The following is an 18,480-nucleotide window of genomic DNA, read 5'->3' as shown; positions in this document are numbered from 1 at the left end:
TTTAGCAACCTCATCGAGTGAAGCAAAGCACTACAGCATCGGAAATAGTTAGGCTGACTGGTTTACTGAACGATTTGGGCAAGTAGATGGAATCCGTAATAATATATAAAGACAATCGTGGATGCATCGGTATGATTAAAAACGTGAAAAGCAAGAAAATACTGATAATAAACATAACTGTCTTTGAAATCTGCTGAAAAGATTTTAGCCGAATCGATAGCAAGCAAGAATCAAGTAGCCGATTTCTTTACGAAATCCTTGGACGCTGGACGATTAGAGGAACTGCGGAAGGTAATAGGAATATCCAAACGAGAGTGGATGTTAACGAGGTAGGCGTTGAATAACTGTATTTCACACTTCTGAAAATTCTTTCAACCTCATTCCACATCAAAACACCAAAGTGTATAGAAGCTTTTTCCATTTAATAAAACTTGTTCGTTGTTCGTTGAGTCGTGTCTGTTCATTTCGTCCAGCCATCCCCATACCGTATTCCTTCAATACTCTTATATCAAACCCTCATCCTTTTCATCAGTTGCTTGCTCGATACCGTATCTGGCTGTTTTCCATTCCTGCCATTCCTTCGGGTGGGCCTTCTTTCGGTGCGCATACATGCTGGCGTTCGAGAAGAACTTCCTGTCGCAGAACTGACACTGGTACAACGGTGTTCCCGTGTGGGCATTGGCAACGTGTTCATTCAAAGTAACTGCACGGGTATACACTTTACCGCACAGATCGCAGACATACTTCTGATTTTTCCTATGTCGTCGTTCAATGTGCAGCTTCAGCGCGTTCGAATTGATCGAAACGAGATCGCAGTGGTCGCATTTGTGCGCTCCCTCGCCTTTGTGGCGGCTCATATGTTTCTTCCACAATCGCTCATTCTTCAGCCACCTTTTGCAAATGGTACATTGTCTCTTCAGCTCTTCAGCGGTGTATTCATGAGTCATCTGATGCTCCTTGAACATCCACTGTCTGGCAAATGGTGCCGAGCAAATCTCACACACGTAGACGGCCTTCTTCTCGTGAATTGAATTCATATGGTCCTTCAGTGTCTCTTTACTTTTGAAGCATTTGCCACAGATTTCGCATGTGGGTTTCTCTTTCACCTTTCTGTGGCCTGCAATGTGACGATCAAGCAAGAATTGCGAAGGGAAACGTTTCCAGCATTTATCACACGGAAATGGACTCTCGTCCGGGTGGCATCGTTCCTTATGACGAATGTATCCTATGTGTAAAGTGTACGATTTATCGCAAAGCTCGCACTTGAATGCTTCCGGGTTGAGCACAGCCTGAACATGCTGATACAACATATTTCGGTTACTATACTGGACACCACAGCATATGATGTATGTCCTGGCATGGAGATCGGCCATATGGCGACGTATCGAAACGAAAGATTCGAATTTCGTAGAACATTCGACGCAATTGTAGGGCAAATGTTGTTGGATGAAACTATCCTCCATCTGTTTCTTTTTGGCTGATAACATTATTTGGTTTTGTTGTATCTCCTTTTTAGATAATGTCTCAACAACCTGACCATGTGATGATCTACCCTTTAATGGTTTCTTCGGAGCTGAGGACAACTTTCGATTCCGAGCGATCTTGCTTCCAGTTGGTTTCTCAACGACCTGATCAGCCTCGATCGCCAGTTGGTTGCATTCCTCTGTAATGTCGACTTTAGTTTCCTCATCGAACAGGACTTCTGTCTCGACGTTCGTTTTTTCGATCTCCACTTCGAACTCAGTCTCTTCCTGCTTGATGAAAATCGAGTTTGGTTCCGAAAACTGCTCATGATGTTTCCTAACGTCCTCATAGAAGCGATGGAACTGGTCAACCTTGTTCCAACAAGGCTCACAGATGTTGGCAGTTTGTAGGGCATCTTCCTGAAATCATTTCAGTTGGGAATTTAAAGGTCTTAGAATCTATGTAAATCCGATACTTACCTGAAACCAAAAATGCTGACAGATAATGCAACTGATGCTGAGCTCTGGTTCGCTTCTTCCTGGCTCTGATATAAAGAAGAGCTTCTCAGATTGCTGACCACACATATAACACGAGGAGCTCTCCATGATTTCTGGCGTTCCTCTAAATCCTTAATTTACACACTAAGATCAGCTCGGTATTTTCCCCATCTTTTTACTGAGTTCTCAACAGCAGATTTAACTCGGTACGCTCGGTTATTTATTTTGCGGATATTCTGTAAATGAGTTACCGAGCTCAGCTCACAAACTGTCAAAAGTTACTGAAGCACGGTAAATATCGTTACTGGTGAACGGTAAATACGATTAACGAGTGTACCGAAATAAATCTGCTGTTGAAAACTCAGTAAAAAGATGGAAAAAATACTGAACTCAGTGAAAAAATTACTGAGCTGGAACATCTGAATCTTAGTGTGTAGTACTGTTGTACATAATTTTTTTTTTAATAGCTTTCAAGATGTTGTCGCACATCTAAAAAAATGATGTCACATCACATCGATGTTTCCAAACAGTGCCATAGTATGTATTGAAGTATGAGCAAATAAAATAGGTAGATTTTCTATTCTTATTTTTTCTGGGTAGAAGATTTACAACGAACGAACGAACACATCTAGATTTGGATTGATCCTTCTTTGAAAATCTCGTGAAAAGCGCCACTATTGCCAACAATCTTTTTCGTGTTCATCAACATCAATCCTCGAACCATCCCTGATGCATCTTTTCGTTTCAGATTCGCAAGACGGCTCGAAAATCTGAAAAATTCACAATCAAATGAAGCTTCGAATAACAGAAAAGCGGATAAAGAGAAAGTGAAGAACTCTTCAAGGGAAAATCCGATTTGCTTTTCGATTGTCGAGGGTCGGCAGAGGAGCCTTGACAGTGGTTGCTATTCATGACATGACCAACAACCGCTTATTCTTCACGAAGTTGGATAGCAGCAAAACGCGTCGATGTGACAATGGCAAATGGCCCTCGGAGTGGGTGAAGGCTCATAGTGAAGTAAGCGTAAGCGCGGAAATATCGTCTTAGTTGACAAATCGACTTTGAACAGTGGGCTGATTTCCGTGCAGAAGTTGACGCAGAAAGGATTAAAAGTGAACTTTGTCGAATCGGGTTGTGTGATAAAGGAAGAGTGACAAGGGAGAGACTGTTGCAGTAGGTGAAGTGTACGGGAGTTCGTTTGAAGATCGCCGAGTTTTCGAAGCTGAGTAAGGAGGCTCATCATCTGAAAAACTGCCAACACATTTGGCACAGACACTTCGGACATCAAGATCCTGCACTGTTTGATCGTCTGAAAACCGGTGGCTTTGCAGAAAAATCTCGGATGCAGGATTGCGGATTAATGCAGATTTGCGAAGCTTATCTGGAAGCATTAGCAGATGCGATACAAGACTGAGATCACGAGGGAAAATCTGCATTCGAAGTGTTTCAGTGACCTTTAGGTTATACTTGAGCTTATACCACAGACAAACAGACATACTACTCAAATCGCAATCATCGCACGATTTAACGGTCATTTTGAAAATAAACTGTGGTTCGGACTGTGCTCGTATGTGTCATGGTGGCGCTGATGTGCCTACATCACTTCTCAATTTCGGAGAGAAATGAACGCGACGCCGATCAATGTTTACATAAAATGACTCAATCATGAACCTTCATTCATGTTTTATGAATGGATAACGCCACGGGGGAGTCGTCACCTGCTAAATTGTTACATCGAACCGAGGGAAACCACACCTGCAAAAGAATGCTTCGGATTTAGCATTATAGAGGGTGCTAGTGAGATGCCAAACGTTATTTTTGAAACAAATTTCTTTTAAGTAATATGTCTGTTTGTCTGTGCTTATACGCAGAACCGGTTACCTTCCCGTGCGATAGACAGAACACCGTACGAGAAACAGTTTGGAAAGGTCTAGCGTGACACATTTACGTACATCTGGGAATCCAGCGAATATCCACACGTCCACATCCCGAACACGAGGCACCAGAAGCTCGACCAGAAGTTTGGTCTCGTCGGATACGACGAAGATAAGAAGGCCTATTCGTAGGACACAAATAGCAACAGCTGTATTGGCGTGGTTATTCAGCATGACTATGCTGGGGGTGACGGGTTCGATTCCCAGTTGCTCCGTGTACTATTCGTAAAGGAAATTACCTCGAATTTCATGGGATAGAGTATCTTCGTGTATGCCACACGATGCAAGACACGATACATATACGCATGAAAAATGATCATTGACAGAGGAAGCTCGCAGTTGATAAAACTGTGACAGGGCAGTGCTCGGAGAACACTAAGGGCCGATTTCTTCACCTCGGCTTAACGCGTAAGCCAGGCTTACCCATATAGTTAAACCTAGCTTAACGCCTAAGCCAGAGTGAAGAAATCGGCCCTAAGCTGAGATGCAGGCTTTGTCCCAGTGGGAAGAACAATTGTTCAAGCGACGAGTGGTAAAGGGGGTAAAGGCGAATCTTTTTCGACTTGAAAGGTCTCCTGGTCCTGATTGTTAATAAAAATTACTCAAGGGAAAAATTCAAAAAATGAGTACAAAAATACCCATTAAATATACATGTGTTCGATCAGATTCAATCCGGCTTCTGAATACGGTGATTTAAGTGTGTAAAGTCTCAAAATAAACAAAAAGTGATTCGCAATCCGGATCATCCGGATACGGCTACTGAATTTAAGGAACTATTCTACGAACACAGAACTACCGAGAGGGTCGAGTGTCCTCTTAAGATCCATATAAATCATCGGGCAAGCGAAAATCGGAACTCCAACAACATCATCGACAACAATAGACATAGGTATATCATGAGTGCCACCGCGGATTGTTTCATGTGTGGTGGAAAAACGGAGAAATTCCGCCTTATGTCGCAACCTTGGCCGCAACAGAGTAACAGAGAGTCCGAACTCGGCATTGGCTACATCGTATGCCAGCATTTCTGGTTTGAGGTATGTACTGTTCTGAATTTATGCAACCATCTTTCGTTACGACATCTGGTTGACTCGCAAGGTCAGGATTTGTACTTGTACAGCGCCCGTTCGCTCGTTGCAAACCCGCTCATTGCAACGCTTTTTGGTTGCAAGTCCGCTAATTGCAAAATTTGACACGCGTTTGCAATTAAAGAGCAATCAAGCGTCAAATTTGTGCTGTCAGTCATGCTGGCAGTGCATTTCGATGCACTTTAATGTCAAACTGACGTTGCAATTAGCGAATGGCATTCGCTCGTTGCAATGTAAACATTTTGCAACGAGCGAACGGCCGCTGTATGTACCTACTGTTTTCGATTTTAGGAAGATGTCCTGCGAACTGGCGCCATATGTGAGCCCTGCTGGCACAAAGTGGACCAGTTCCATCGCTACTACCAGAGGGTGAAGAACCACCACAACAATGTGCTGGATCCGATGCCGATTTTTATCAAACAGGAGGAGATTGAAATCGAAACTCCGGAAGCATTCGTCCACCAGGAATCAGCGGATGGACAGGTGAAACAAGAACCTTCACTACACGAAAAGAAAAATCCTTATTAAATGTATAAGAAAATGTTATACATTTTTGCCATTTCGTTTACCCAATGAAAAGTATGCAGAATGTTTTTAAATCCTATTAGAAAAACGTTATGAAGAGTATAAGTTTGTCTTATATTTTTCATGTTCTTTTTCAAATAGTAATTAATACACGTCTAATATAAGTTATAGGATAAAATAAATACAATATACTATGTTTTGTTTTGATTGCTTGTCCGTACTTTTTACTAAGATTCAATACCAAAACTGATTATAAAAAAACATGTTTTGATCTTTATTTTTAAATGGTTTATTCTATTGCTTAAAATGAAACATACTCCGTGGGAGTAAGAAATTTTGGAACACCATCCAAACGAACACTCTGGACCGATCTCCAGCTGGCAATTACGACGACGGTCGCTCAGCGACGACGGGTTGTTGGCCTGGATGCCAATGTTGTGGGAGTCCAACTGCTTCATCATCCCCTTTGTCTTCAGATGGACCATGATAATCTCCTGCTCAGAGCGGACCCTTCTGATTCATTGTCCCTCTCCTGCTGCTTGTCGGGATATCACGGACCTGCGAGTTGTGCAGACACGGAAGTTGTTGTGCAGGAGCTTCATCAGAATCACGGGCCTAGACGACGCCACGGACGACGCACTTGTACTTGCGAACCTCCATGAAACTTCGATGAACCGCAACTCAAGCCGCAACCACGCAGCTTTCGCTGAAAATAGATTCAATTCCAACGATGATACCTGGAAGCACAAATGGATCATCAAATGATGCATTTAATTAAATAATTTAATTGTCTTACCCGAAAATTCTTCTGAGAGTGGCAAGGAGCAACGAAGTTTTCTTTGTTTTCTGCGTCGACTACCATGTTGGAAGTTTTCAATCCTAAACATTATTAAATGTATAAGTTTTGCCTAATACAGTTTTGCCATTAGACAAAACTTATACTCTTCACTAGGACGTGTTATACATTGCATAAAGTTTTGTTTTTAAATAAATAAAGTGGTGTAATGAAGTTTATAAGCCAGAGTGGTATGAAATTTATAACAAAAGTCTAATAATTAAAATCATTAATTTTCTTTTCGTGTAGGTGGAAAGGGTGAAGTTGACATTGTGGAGGAACCTGATGGTGAGACTTCATCCAAACCCAAGCTGAGAAGGTTTAGAATAACTGCGAAGCAGAAGGAGAGGGACGATTTTATCCAACAGCATAAGCCGTACCATTGCGACGATTGTCCTGAATTGAAGTTTGATAGTTTCTCTGCGAGTCTTCGTCATGCTTTCGTAGCTCATGACAGGTCGTACGTGACGTGCTGTAATATGCAGTTCAACCGTCGGAACATCCTGTTTCAACACGTCCAGTCGGCGATCAATCCCGAGGCATTCAAATGCGAAATTTGCGGGAAAGCCTACCGATTGCACTACATCTACGTTCGGCATAAGCTGGAAGTCCACCCGACCGAGGATCAGCTAAAATTCAAATGTGACCGATGCCCGAAGCGTTTCTCCTACGAAGTCTATCTGAAACGGCACATGTCGCGACATGTAGCATTGGAGAGCGAGTCGGCCAAATGCGAAATCTGCGCCAGATGCTTCGGGTCGAAATTGACCTTGCAGGATCACATCGAAGCGGTCCACAAGAAGACTCACAACTACATCTGCGAGATATGCTCGAAAAGTTTCTTCCGGCTACAAGCCCTCCAGCATCATCGGATGACCCACGACTTCCGGGGAGAAGAGCTGAAGCGACAGTGTCCCATCTGCAAGCGATGGCAGAAGAATCCCCGTAGCTGGAAGAAGCATATGGGTCGACACGGGGCCGGATCGCGCAAGTGTGACCAATGCGGACACGTTGCGGTCAATGTGGCTTCGCTCAAGGAGCACATCGAGCGACGGCACGTACGGAACCAGAAGTATGTGTGCGATCTGTGTGGGAAGGAGTATTCGCGGCCGGTCACACTGAAGGAACACATTGCCAATGCCCACGGAGGAGAACCGTTGTACCAGTGCCGGTTCTGCGACAAAAAGTTCTTCTCCAATGCCACCATGTACGGGCACCGGAAGAAGGCCCACCCGAAGGAGCTGGAGGAGTACTTCCGGACCAAGTACGACGAAAAGGACGAGACGGAAGGGGACGACGAGGGTAAGGTTTAGTATTATTACAACCATGGTTTTGAATTTTAATCAAGTATTTGACATACAGTTAAGATATATTACCCAGATGAGCATTTATACAAGCACTTATACTCTCAACTTTTCAAGAAAAGAACAGTCCTTGGAACCCTATTGATTTTGCAATGTGAACAGCACCGTTTTTGGCAAAATGGTCGTTTAGCATCACAACATTATGCTCTTCTCAAATTTGCTATTATTAAAATTATGACAGGTGGTCATTATGCAAAACCAGATTACGCTAAATGGGGTACTCCCGGTAGGTGGTTTGCATAGATTTCAGAAGCTATACCAGTCTCTTTTGGCAACGGATGTCAAACGTTATCCTTCGAGTCAGCCTCACCAGTTTTGTCGGAAAATCATGTTCTGCCAACTCGTTTGCTCTCACTGAATCTTGCGCCGCTTTAAAATCAATAGACAGATGGTGGTGGTTCTGCTAATTGTACTGTCGAATCGATCAATGAAGCAAACTTTTCTATAGCATTCGCCGCAAAAGAGAGATGCCAATGTATGTTGACCAATCCAGATGCCTATGTGGTAGTGATTTATGTTCAAATTTACCGTGTTAATTTGTAAGAACCTTTTGTTCTCCCGTATATGGATAGACTTGCAATAGGTTTCGTGGGATAAAATTTGGAGAACTCAATGGACAACATTAGCATTGTGACAGCAGTCGAGTTATGTCAAACACACAAGGCTACGGTGGCGCTATCTGTTCGTATTCCACAGTAAACATGTCTCGCGCTAAGTACAGTAGACGTTCGCTCGGTGCAAACGGTTTAACTGCAATGCTTTTTAAGTGCAAGTCCGCTAAGTGCAACAATTTTGCAGTTATCGCACCGCTATCCGTCAAAATCAAATGTCAACAGCGATGCGATGTTTTTCGCATGCACTTTTGCTGCAATGCGATGTTTTTCGAATGCACATTGGTTGCATTCTGCAGCAACTGACAGTTATGTGACGTCTGTCAGTTGTTGCAGTTATCGAATTTCATTCGGTAAGTGAAACGTAAACATGTTGCAGTTATCGAACGTCTACTATGTTGACGTACGCAATATTCGACGTACATACTCGTAAGGGCGAATTAATTCTCGAGCTCAAGCGCGACAAAACGTACAAAGGCACCACCTACAAGTGTCTGGCGGAAGAGGTCCTTGACGAGGATGTCCAGGAGAGTGGTCTTACGGCTGACGAGACTCTTAAGGTTAAAAACCTGCGAGATCACGGAAGAGCTTCTCACGGCACTGCGGCAGCAGTACGAGGTGCAGGTGGTCACCGCAGCCGTTCAGCTACAGAAAAGACCGTCAGGAGGCCTTGCTACAGCTATCAGTGGTGAAAGCAGGTCAACTTCTTCTTTTATCTTCCGCAGTTTGAGCCGAGCTAGAGGCTTCGTCAGCAAGTCAGCCAACATATCCTCCGCCGGACAATATTTTACTTTGATGATTCCAGATGCGGCCAAATCCCGGACGAAATTGTATCTGGTGTCAATGTGCTTTGTCCGTCTCGTCCCTCCTTCAGAATTCAGCATAGAGATGCAACTCTGGTTGTCCTCCTGAATCGTTACTGGGTGCCGGATGTCCTCGCCAAGTCATCGCATCAGATTTAGCAGCCAGAGTAGCTCCTTGCTTGCTTCGGCGAGTGCGACATACTCCGCTTCGGTGGACGACAAAGTTACGCACTCCTACTTTCATGCTGTCCAGCTAATTGTTCCATTGCCAAGCTTGAACAAGAAACCGGAATTTGACTTCCGGTCGACGCAATCACTAGCCCAATCCGTGTCAGCGTAGCCCTCGAGATGACCAGCTCCTCCTAGCTGCAGCTTCAGTCCAGCGGTTCCCTTCAAGTACCGCAACGCTCGCTTCGCTTCCGTCCAGTCGCTCTCCGTTGGCTTGCTGACCTTACACCCGAGGATGGACGCCGTGATAGCCAGATCCGGCCGTGTGCATACGGCGACGTAGAGTAAAGCGCCCACTAGACTCTGGTATTTGTCGGTGGTGGCCATTACTTTCTCCTCCTTTTGCTCTGCGGTGACGTAGCCAGGATCTATCGGAATCTCTGCCGGTTTGCTTGCTCCATCTCGAATCTAGCCAAGACCTTCGTTATGTAGCTTTCATGACTGAGCAGGAATCCTCCGTCCTCTTGTCGCTCACCTTGGATACCGAGGTATTGCTTCACATTACCCAGACAAGTAATCTTGAATCTACTTTCCAGATGCTTCCGTACTCGCTGGTACTCGCTGTCGTCTTCGGTGGCGATCAACATGTCATCTACGTACAATAAGATGAACGATGATCAGTTGGACTTCACGAAAAGGAGCTGTCAGCTTCCGTAGCTTCGTACCCCAGCTCCTTCAAGACATCGGTGATGGTCCGGTTCCAGCCCCTTCCGGCTTGCTTCAGGCCATACAAGCCCCTCTTCAAATGGCACACATCTTCCTGATTCCCTGATTAATATCCGGGCGGCTGCCGCATGTAGATGGTCTCCGAAAGCTTGCCAGGCAAATATGCCGTCTTGATATCGACATGCTTCACTTGCATCTTCCGACGAGCTGCAATCGACAAGAGTGCCCGGAAAGTGGTGTGCTTCGCAACCGGCGCGTAGACCTCGTCGTAGTCGGTACCAAATTTTTGGCTGCAACCCTTCGCGACGAGTCGAGCCTTGTACCTCGCCACATTCCCATGGTCGTCGAACTTCTTCTGGAAAACCCACCGACAACCTATCGGTTTCCGATTCGGGGGTAAACGTACGATGTCCCAGGTGGAGTTTTCTTGCTGAGCTGCATACTCTTCATCCATCGCGGCCTTCCAGTGGTCCCGCTCTGGCCTCGCCAGCGCTTCTGCTACCGATTATGGTTCCCACGTTTGCTGACTCACCAGGCTGCTGGTTTCACGGAATCGAAATGGTGGATGTTAGAGAATGGACTACCTTCACATCTACATTCAAACACTTTATTTTGTATTACCTTCATTTACTAATCTCACCAACCTTGTATTCTTTGAATGAATAAAAACCAGTTCAGTTATAACCACAAATCTGACAACAACCGTTCAGTTTCAGCCCTGCCACGGAGAGGCGATCGAAAACATCCTCGTGCACGTGCTTCTCCATGTCCTCGCCTTCGCAGTACCGTTTGGCGATCAAATTTCGAAGATACGATACCTTCGATGTCAGCGTCGGCTTCTCAAAATGGTCCTTCAGCCTGTCCCATGCTTCGCGTGCCGTTTTCGTCTGTTTGATGAGGCAATGCTGGTTGCTCTCCATCAAATGACCGATTGTGGCTCGCGCACGCTGGCGCTGGTCTCCGGAATCCCAAGCTTCAACGGCAGCAGCATTAACCGGAACGTTTTCAATCCCAGCTACTTCTTTCGGCCGTGGCTTGGTGACGAACTTCCAGAGCCCAGAGGTCTTCCCGGATCAGTAGCAGCTCGGTGCTGAACCACCGACGAACCGACGTGACAGTGGTGTTTCAAAAGAGTCTCATCCTAAATTTAACGGTCGACCAGCAAAGCGAGCGAACGCTTGTGTCAAATCAGCTCAGGCGCGAACCTTTTCCCATATGAATACACGGGGGTTTGGAGTCAAGCTATCAAAACAACGCGAACCGTTATAGAGGAGGCGGTAGTGTTCGGCTATTTTTCATCATGGCGTCAAGGACAACAAATTTGAATTGATTTGTTCTAGCTGTCACGTCGGTTCGTCGGTGGCTGAACTTCCAGCTGCTGTAGTTCGATCCATTCAGCTTCGGAACTTGAACTTTCTCCATTTCGGCCTCGACTTGAGAAAACATTTTCCACTTTGATAGTAATGAAAATACGTCTGCTGCGTAGCGATTGCTGGATAGAACTAAACATATATTCAAATTCATGGCTTACTTAGACTAACACACTTGTTGATTGATTGCTACGGCAACGGATGCCCAAACGCAGGGCCCACAACCTCTTGGGGAGTTGAAATGAAAGTACAACGGTACAACCGACTCGGTTGATGGTCTAACAATAACTTATGATTTATTTCTAATTACATAACTACATACTAAAGTCATGACATGCTTAGCATCGCACTTGCTTATGCGCCTACTTCAACAAGACTATCTTCTAGATTAAACTAGAATCCACTTGCTGATCTGGTGGTTAAAATATGATAAATAGAAGAAGCCTTGGAAAGAAGCTTTTTACATAAAAACACAACTCAGAATCAGACGCATCAAAGATTCTCGCAACACACTCAAATTTAAGCAATTGTAATTTTTCGTGTACAATTTGACACAAAACATGTTTACCTATCGATGTTTGTAAACATCGATGCGACATCGCTTCAAGTATCGAGCGTCGTTTTAGCGTCTTTCGAATAATTATAAATTACAAGTTGTATTAAAACAACTATAATTTGGTGAATTCTATTTGAATTAAGTTTTGAATCTGTTTAATGGAAACGAAGGAAAGGAGCCATGGATAGTTTGTCCTGTTTTATGTGTGGTCAAAACGCTGATAAATTTCACTCCATATCAGAGACTGGAAGTGAACTGGAGCTCAGCATTAGTAACATTATCTGCCAGCATTTTTGGTTTCAGGTTGGTTGGTATATGTTTTAAACGGTTTTAAGAACTTAATTGAAACTCCTTACAGAAGGATGTCCTGCGCACTGCCATCATCTGTGAGCCCTGCTGGCAAACGGTTGACCAATTCCATCGCTACTATCAAGACGTGAAGCAATACCATGAGCAACTAGCGGAACCGAACTCTATTTGCATCAAACAGGAACAGCTTGAATCGATAGTTGAGGTCGAACAAAGCAGGATCAAAGCAGAAGTCTCTTCCGATGATGAAAGTAATGTCGCGATTGCAGAGGAAACCAACCAACGGTCGTCAGAAGCTGATCAGGATGTTGAGGAACTACCTGGGAACCTGGGTTTTGAGTCACAGCAGCAAATGGAAGACAGTCTCATCAGACAGCATTTGCCCTACAATTGTGACGAGTGTTCTGTAACATTTGAGAGTTTCCTCTCGATGCGTCGCCATATGATCGACTTCCATGGTCAAAAGTACGTCAAGTGCTGCGGTGTCCAGTATACCAGCCGACACTTACTGTTTGAACACGTTGAGGCCGTGTTCAACCCGAAAGCGTTCAAGTGCGACCTTTGCACTAGATCGTTCAAGTCACGCTTGGGATACACTAAACACAAGCAGCTATGCCATTCGAGACTATTCACTTGTGATCAGTGCCCGAAACAGTTCCCTTCTAAATTTCAGCTTAAGCGCCACATTGAAAATCATACACGGTTTAAGAGTGGGATATTTACATGCGAAACCTGCGGTAAATGTTTCCATAAATATGTCTTGCTGAAAGAGCATATAGACGCTGTTCACGAGAAGAACGAAAACCACGTCTGTGATATTTGCTCGGAATCGTTTACCAGAAAAATGATGCTCAAAGAGCATCGACTGACTCACGATTACAGCCCGGATCAGCTGAAGAAGCAATGTCCTATTTGTAAACGGTGGCAGAAAAATGTGCGACTGTGGAAGATCCATGTGGATCGACACAAAGGTGACGGCGAGCAGCAGTGTGACCAATGCGATCACGTTTCGATCAATTTGAGTGCGCTGAAGAGGCACATTGAACGGATGCATGAGCGGAAAATGGATTGTCCTTGCGATTTGTGCGGTAAAGTATACGCAAACCAACACACATTGAGGGAACACGTTGCCAGGGCCCATACAAAAGAACCGCTGTATCAGTGTCGGTTCTGCGATAAAAAGTTTTTCTCTAGCCCCCGAATGTACACGCATAGAAAGGCGGCCCACCCGAAGGAATGGCAGGAGTACATCACAACCAAGTTTGGCATCGATGAAGCAGAAGCAGGAGAAGGCGCGAGCTCCAAATGAAACAGTTTAGCTCTGTTTAGCTTAATCGTATAAATCCCAAATATAAATTGAAATGTAGCAAATATTATCGAATAAAATCAATACACTAAGTTCTGTCGTTTAGCAGTTTTATTAACCACAGATAAATTCTCGTAGCTTACGCTAGAGATAGTAGAGACACAGACAAACAGACGTAACAATTGCGAAATTTCCATCGACCACGTTTTTAACGATCATTTTAAATTTTCATAGTTGTGGCTTTGACAACCAGAGGCGCGCGCATCGTTTTTCTACGTGTTTGACGTTACACACTAGCACCTTCTGTTGACGATATTGCACAACTGGTAGTGTGAACTGGGCGATGGATTTCCATGAAAATCGTTCAAGGTGTTACGTCTGTTTGTCTGTGGTAGAGAGATCTTGGTAGTACTGGTATAGTTCCAGGATGACGTGGACGAAATCCCCGTTCCAAAGATAGGGGCTGTCCATTTATTACGTAAGGGAATTTTCACGCCTTTTTAACACCTCCCTTATCGTTACACCTGGATATCACCATAGCAGACGGAATCTCAAATCGACCACGTTCTGATTGACGGTCGGCACTTCTTCGACATTATCGACGTCAGAACCTATCGTGGCGCCAACATCGACTCCGGCCACTATCTGGTGATGGTCAAACTGCGCCCAAAACTCTCCGTCATCAACAATGTACGGTACTGGAGACCGCCACGGTACAACCTAGAGCGACTGAAACAACCGGATGTCGCCTCAGCATACGCGCAGAATCTCGAGGCCGCGTTGCCAGACGAGGGCGAGCTCGATGAGGCCCCTCTAGAGGACAGCTGGAGTACAGTGAAAGCAGCCATCAACGACACAGCCCAGAGCACCATTGGGTACGTGGAACGGAATCGACGGAACGAATGGTTCGACGAAGAGTGCAAAACAGTTTTGGAGGAGAAGAACGCAGCGAGGGCGGTAATGCTGCAGCAAGGGACTCGACAGAACGTGGAACGTTACAAACAGAAGCGGAAACAGCAGACACGCCTCTTTCGGGAGAAAAAGCGCCGCCTGGAAGAAGCGAAGTGTGAAGAAATGGAGCTGCTGTACCGTTCCCAAGAAACACGGAAGCTCTATCAGAAGCTCAACGCATCCCGCAACGGCTTCGTGCCGCGAGCCGAAATAGGGGAATCAACGTATTTTGGACACAGCGTTACGCCAATATATTTTGGACACTTCCATTCGTTTTTGCCGTAAGTGTCCAAAAAATATTGGCGCATTGCTGTGTCCAAAATATGTTGGTTCCCCTATGCAGGGATAAAGACGGAGGCCTCTTGACGGACGGACGTGAGGAATCGAAAGGTGGAAGCAGCACTTCGATCAGCACAATCTTTCAATTTACCAGGGATCACGCGATCCCGTTCGCTGCGCCTCGGGGTTACCATTTCGAGGTTTGACCACGATCTATTTGCGCTCCGGCTTCTTCGACCTCGGTGTCTTCATCGTCAGCCATAATGTTTTCTACATCAGGCAAGGCTTTTTTTTTAGACAAAGACACGTTTAATGCTTCCAGTGAGCTATTTTGCTCTTTGAAGGAAGCACGACACTAGACAACGGACTAGCATGCAACGCCCAGTGGCACAGCCGAAAACTTTTCCTGACAGCTGCGGCGGGAATCGAACCCGCGCTCCTTAGCACGATGCGACTAAAGGCTTGGTGACCTTAGCCGCACGACCACGAAGCAACACTTCATTTTGAACAGACTGCACGGGGACTCTCATGTCGTCTTGAGCTTCGTAGTCCTCTATCAACGGAGATTCGTCACGGACCTCGGTGATGTATGGAAAGCTGCACTCGTCGAACTTGACATCTCTGGCTGGCTCCTCTTGAATGCCTGATACAATTCCTTATTTGATGAGGGCTTGTAGGTTCTTTTCTCCCAAATGGTCCAGCTGGCGGTGCCACAGGTTACCGTTGGCAGCTCCACACATGTTGGCCGCCACGGTATCGTTTGACAAATTGAGCTCGTAGAAATTTTCCCGCACTGGACATTTTCCGATTAGCTCACCGCCGAACTACATCACAGCTTCCTTCTTCATGAAAGTGACATCCACGTTCGCTTTTGCCATGTTCTTCATGGATAGGACATTTCCTCGTAGTCCAGGTACGAAGAGCACATTCTTCAGGGTAACGCTCGTACCTTCCTCGTTGACGCCCTTAATCGTGCCTCGATGCCACGATGTCAAGGATTGACCGTCCTTAGCCACGTTGATGACTACTGGCTGCTTTAGCTTCCTGAGGTCGACGAAACAGTTCTTCACGTTGACAAGATGATCCGTGGCACCAGAATCCAGCTTGAAGGACATCTTTCCCTCACTCTCGGCAGAACACCTTTCAGTCATGAACACCACTGCCTTACCTCCAGATACAGCATTTGCTTCGCATCATCCATCCGACACGTGATCCGACTCCATTTTCACGCGACAGTCCTTGGCTTTGTGCCCCTACTTTTGACAACTGTTGCATTTACCAGCAAACTTCGACATCTGCTTCGAACCATGGAATGCGGTTGGGGTTTCTTGGGAGGAAACGAATACATAGCCGGTCGGTTCAGATTTTCTTCTCCTAGATTCTCCAGTGCAATAACCAAGGGATCGAACGATTCAGGTAGGGTGTCGAAAAGCTGCGAAACGACGTCCTTTTCTTCGAGCTTCGCGCCTGTCAGTTTCAGCTGACGAATCAGGTCTTCGAAGATCTTGAGATGATTTTTCACCGATGATCTTTCCGCCATTTTAAGCTTCGCTAGCTGCTTCCTGACGAAGGTTTGCGACGAGACGGGTTTCTTGGCATACACGGTCTCCAGGCTTCTCCATATTTCCCTTGTCCCGGACGAGGTCCAGCAGGTCGTCGTGGATGAACGAGATCAAAAGGTACGCCGCTTTTCCGTCTTGCACGTGAAACTTCGCCAGATCAGCCACTGCTACCGGAGGATCGTTTTCAATCACCTCCAGCAGATTCACTGCCTTCAAATACTTCTCCACTCTGAAGCGTCAGTTATCAAATCCGGTGCCCGAGAACCCGAGAACTGCGGGATCCCGTGGACCGAATCCTTGCGTGAATCGCCCATAACCTCTTGATGGTTAGAAAGGAACCGGAACAGCAAAGTTTAACAGTAGAGACGTATCCAGCTTTCCACGCTCGCCATAATGGCGGATGCTATAAATTAATTTGACAGTATCTGTGCCCCAGTTGAACTGAAATTATTAAACAATATTCTTAGCAACCCTTGACTACCATGGAAAATGTTTTGTTGACCGGTAACTACCGAGAAAAATGGCAAGAAATCAAAAAGTGTCCGACAAATAAAATTTTTGATTTCATTGTCCTAATTAAACTATTTTCTATTTTAGGTTTTGTAATTTAAGAAAATGACTGAGGTAAATCTTCATTCTTTCTACCGTGATTCCGATCGACCACCAAGGATCCCACTTCAATAATTGAGTTAACCCAAGATCCTGACTGGTGACCCCGGAGTAGTTGTGCAGTCCCAGATTTGGACTGGCCTTCCTGGGTGGGTACTCAAGACCTTCTTCCTCCCGGGTCCCAGGGCGTGTTAGTAGAGGAGAGCTTCAGATGCGGGAGCCCTAAAACAAATATTATTGAAGATTCTAGGCGGCGCAGCGGGGGGTGATGGTGTACGGCAGTGCACCACATGCTAATGTAGAGGAGGGACTTCTAAATAAAGAAATATGGTTGGTGTTACGTGAGATTTCCTTTCGGGATTATGAAGAAAAATCAAGCGACATCTGTCGGAGATTCCGTAAAAACTAAAGAATAATTAACATTAGAGATATCATAGAATTTAACCTTTTTTTTTCCTACAGGGAGATACAAAGAATATTTTGACGAAAATCAATGGTTATTCTACACGAGTTTTCAGAAGAAATCTTGAAATTCTAAGTAGATTTGGAAGATAGCGTTGGTGTCGTACGGTAACATTTTGTTATATTCTGGTACGATGTGAGACGGTAAATGTGTTAAAGACAGCAACGTCCAAATGAAATCGGTGGGCAAAAATAAGTCGAGCCAAGTCTTTCGTTTTTATGGAAAGTGTTGGAGGATTCAGGCTAGTTTAAACCACCATGACTCTGATAAGTGCCAGGGTGAGACTGGCAGATCAGCAAAGCTTTGCTCCACCAATCCCGCAGGATTTCTCATCAATTTTCTCAACGCGGTCCTACCCCACGTCGACCACATGGCGAGCATACAACTGAGCGGGACCCTGTAGCTGCCCGCCATCTCTGTGAACTCCAAGGTGACCGGGGCTGCCCGCCAAGTACGAAAGCATCAAGCCAAGCTCTTCGGTGGTCCCATACGACTTCTACAATCATCCGTGTCAGCATGCACCGGAAAAACCATTCGGTGGGCCTACCCGACTGTTACTGTGGACAATCGTTGTCACGTCGCCACGGATACAGGCCTTCTCTCCGCCTCCGGTAAGACCGTCGATCCGTGACGTCTGAAGCCGTCTCGCGGGTCATCGTCAAGCTCTCGTCTACCTGCACGTTCATCAAGTGTGATGATTCGAAACCGTTGCTCCACGGTGTCGCCCGGCCCATCCATCTATGCACTCCCCTACTGACTTTCACATTCGATACTGGTTCAAAACCGGTGCTTACCGGTGTTTCCGGTCCATTCGTCGGCACAAGCACCTCTACAATAAAAATTTGTTTTTAGGACTCCCACATCTAAAGCTCTCCCCTACTAACACGCCCTGGGACCCGGGAGGTAGAAGGTCTTGAGTACCCACTCCGAAAGATCAGTCCTCGTCTAGGACTGCGCAACTCCTCCGGGGTCACCAATCAGGATCTGGGTTAATTCAACGATTGAAGTGGGATCCTTGGTGGTCGATCGGAATCACGGTAGAAAAAAAAAGATTTTACTC

The 18,480-nt window shown here is 45.5% G+C and overlaps 3 protein-coding genes across 5 annotated transcripts; 2 read left to right on the top strand and 1 right to left on the bottom strand.

Moving 5' to 3' along the window:
* Positions 1-504: 504 nt before the first annotated feature.
* On the bottom strand, positions 505-2,395 carry LOC115258073 (transcription factor grauzone-like; the record flags this gene model as incomplete). Of its 3 annotated transcripts, none has more annotated exon segments than XM_062844803.1 (3): positions 505-1,883; positions 1,944-2,092; positions 2,299-2,395. In XM_062844803.1, coding segments are annotated over 3 exon segments (1,610 nt in total), but the record flags the coding sequence as incomplete, so codon positions are not given.
* A 2,104-nt stretch (positions 2,396-4,499) lies between these two features.
* LOC115269111 (transcription factor grauzone-like) lies at positions 4,500-7,742 on the top strand. Its single transcript, XM_062844806.1, has 3 exons — positions 4,500-4,932; positions 5,275-5,487; positions 6,592-7,742. The coding sequence occupies exons 1-3, from the start codon at positions 4,792-4,794 to the stop codon at positions 7,654-7,656; spliced, it is 1,419 nt and encodes a 472-aa protein (XP_062700790.1). The 5' UTR covers positions 4,500-4,791; the 3' UTR covers positions 7,657-7,742.
* Positions 7,743-11,951: 4,209 nt separating this feature from the next.
* On the top strand, positions 11,952-14,217 carry LOC109410332 (zinc finger protein 99). Its single transcript, XM_019683882.3, has 2 exons — positions 11,952-12,244; positions 12,300-14,217. The coding sequence occupies exons 1-2, from the start codon at positions 12,122-12,124 to the stop codon at positions 13,557-13,559; spliced, it is 1,383 nt and encodes a 460-aa protein (XP_019539427.2). The 5' UTR covers positions 11,952-12,121; the 3' UTR covers positions 13,560-14,217.
* Positions 14,218-18,480: the final 4,263 nt, after the last annotated feature.

This window comes from Aedes albopictus, chromosome 1 (assembly GCF_035046485.1).
Source record: "Aedes albopictus strain Foshan chromosome 1, AalbF5, whole genome shotgun sequence".
Lineage (NCBI taxonomy): Eukaryota > Metazoa > Arthropoda > Insecta > Diptera > Culicidae > Aedes > Aedes albopictus.
This window is presented reverse-complemented; position numbering and strand designations above follow the sequence as displayed.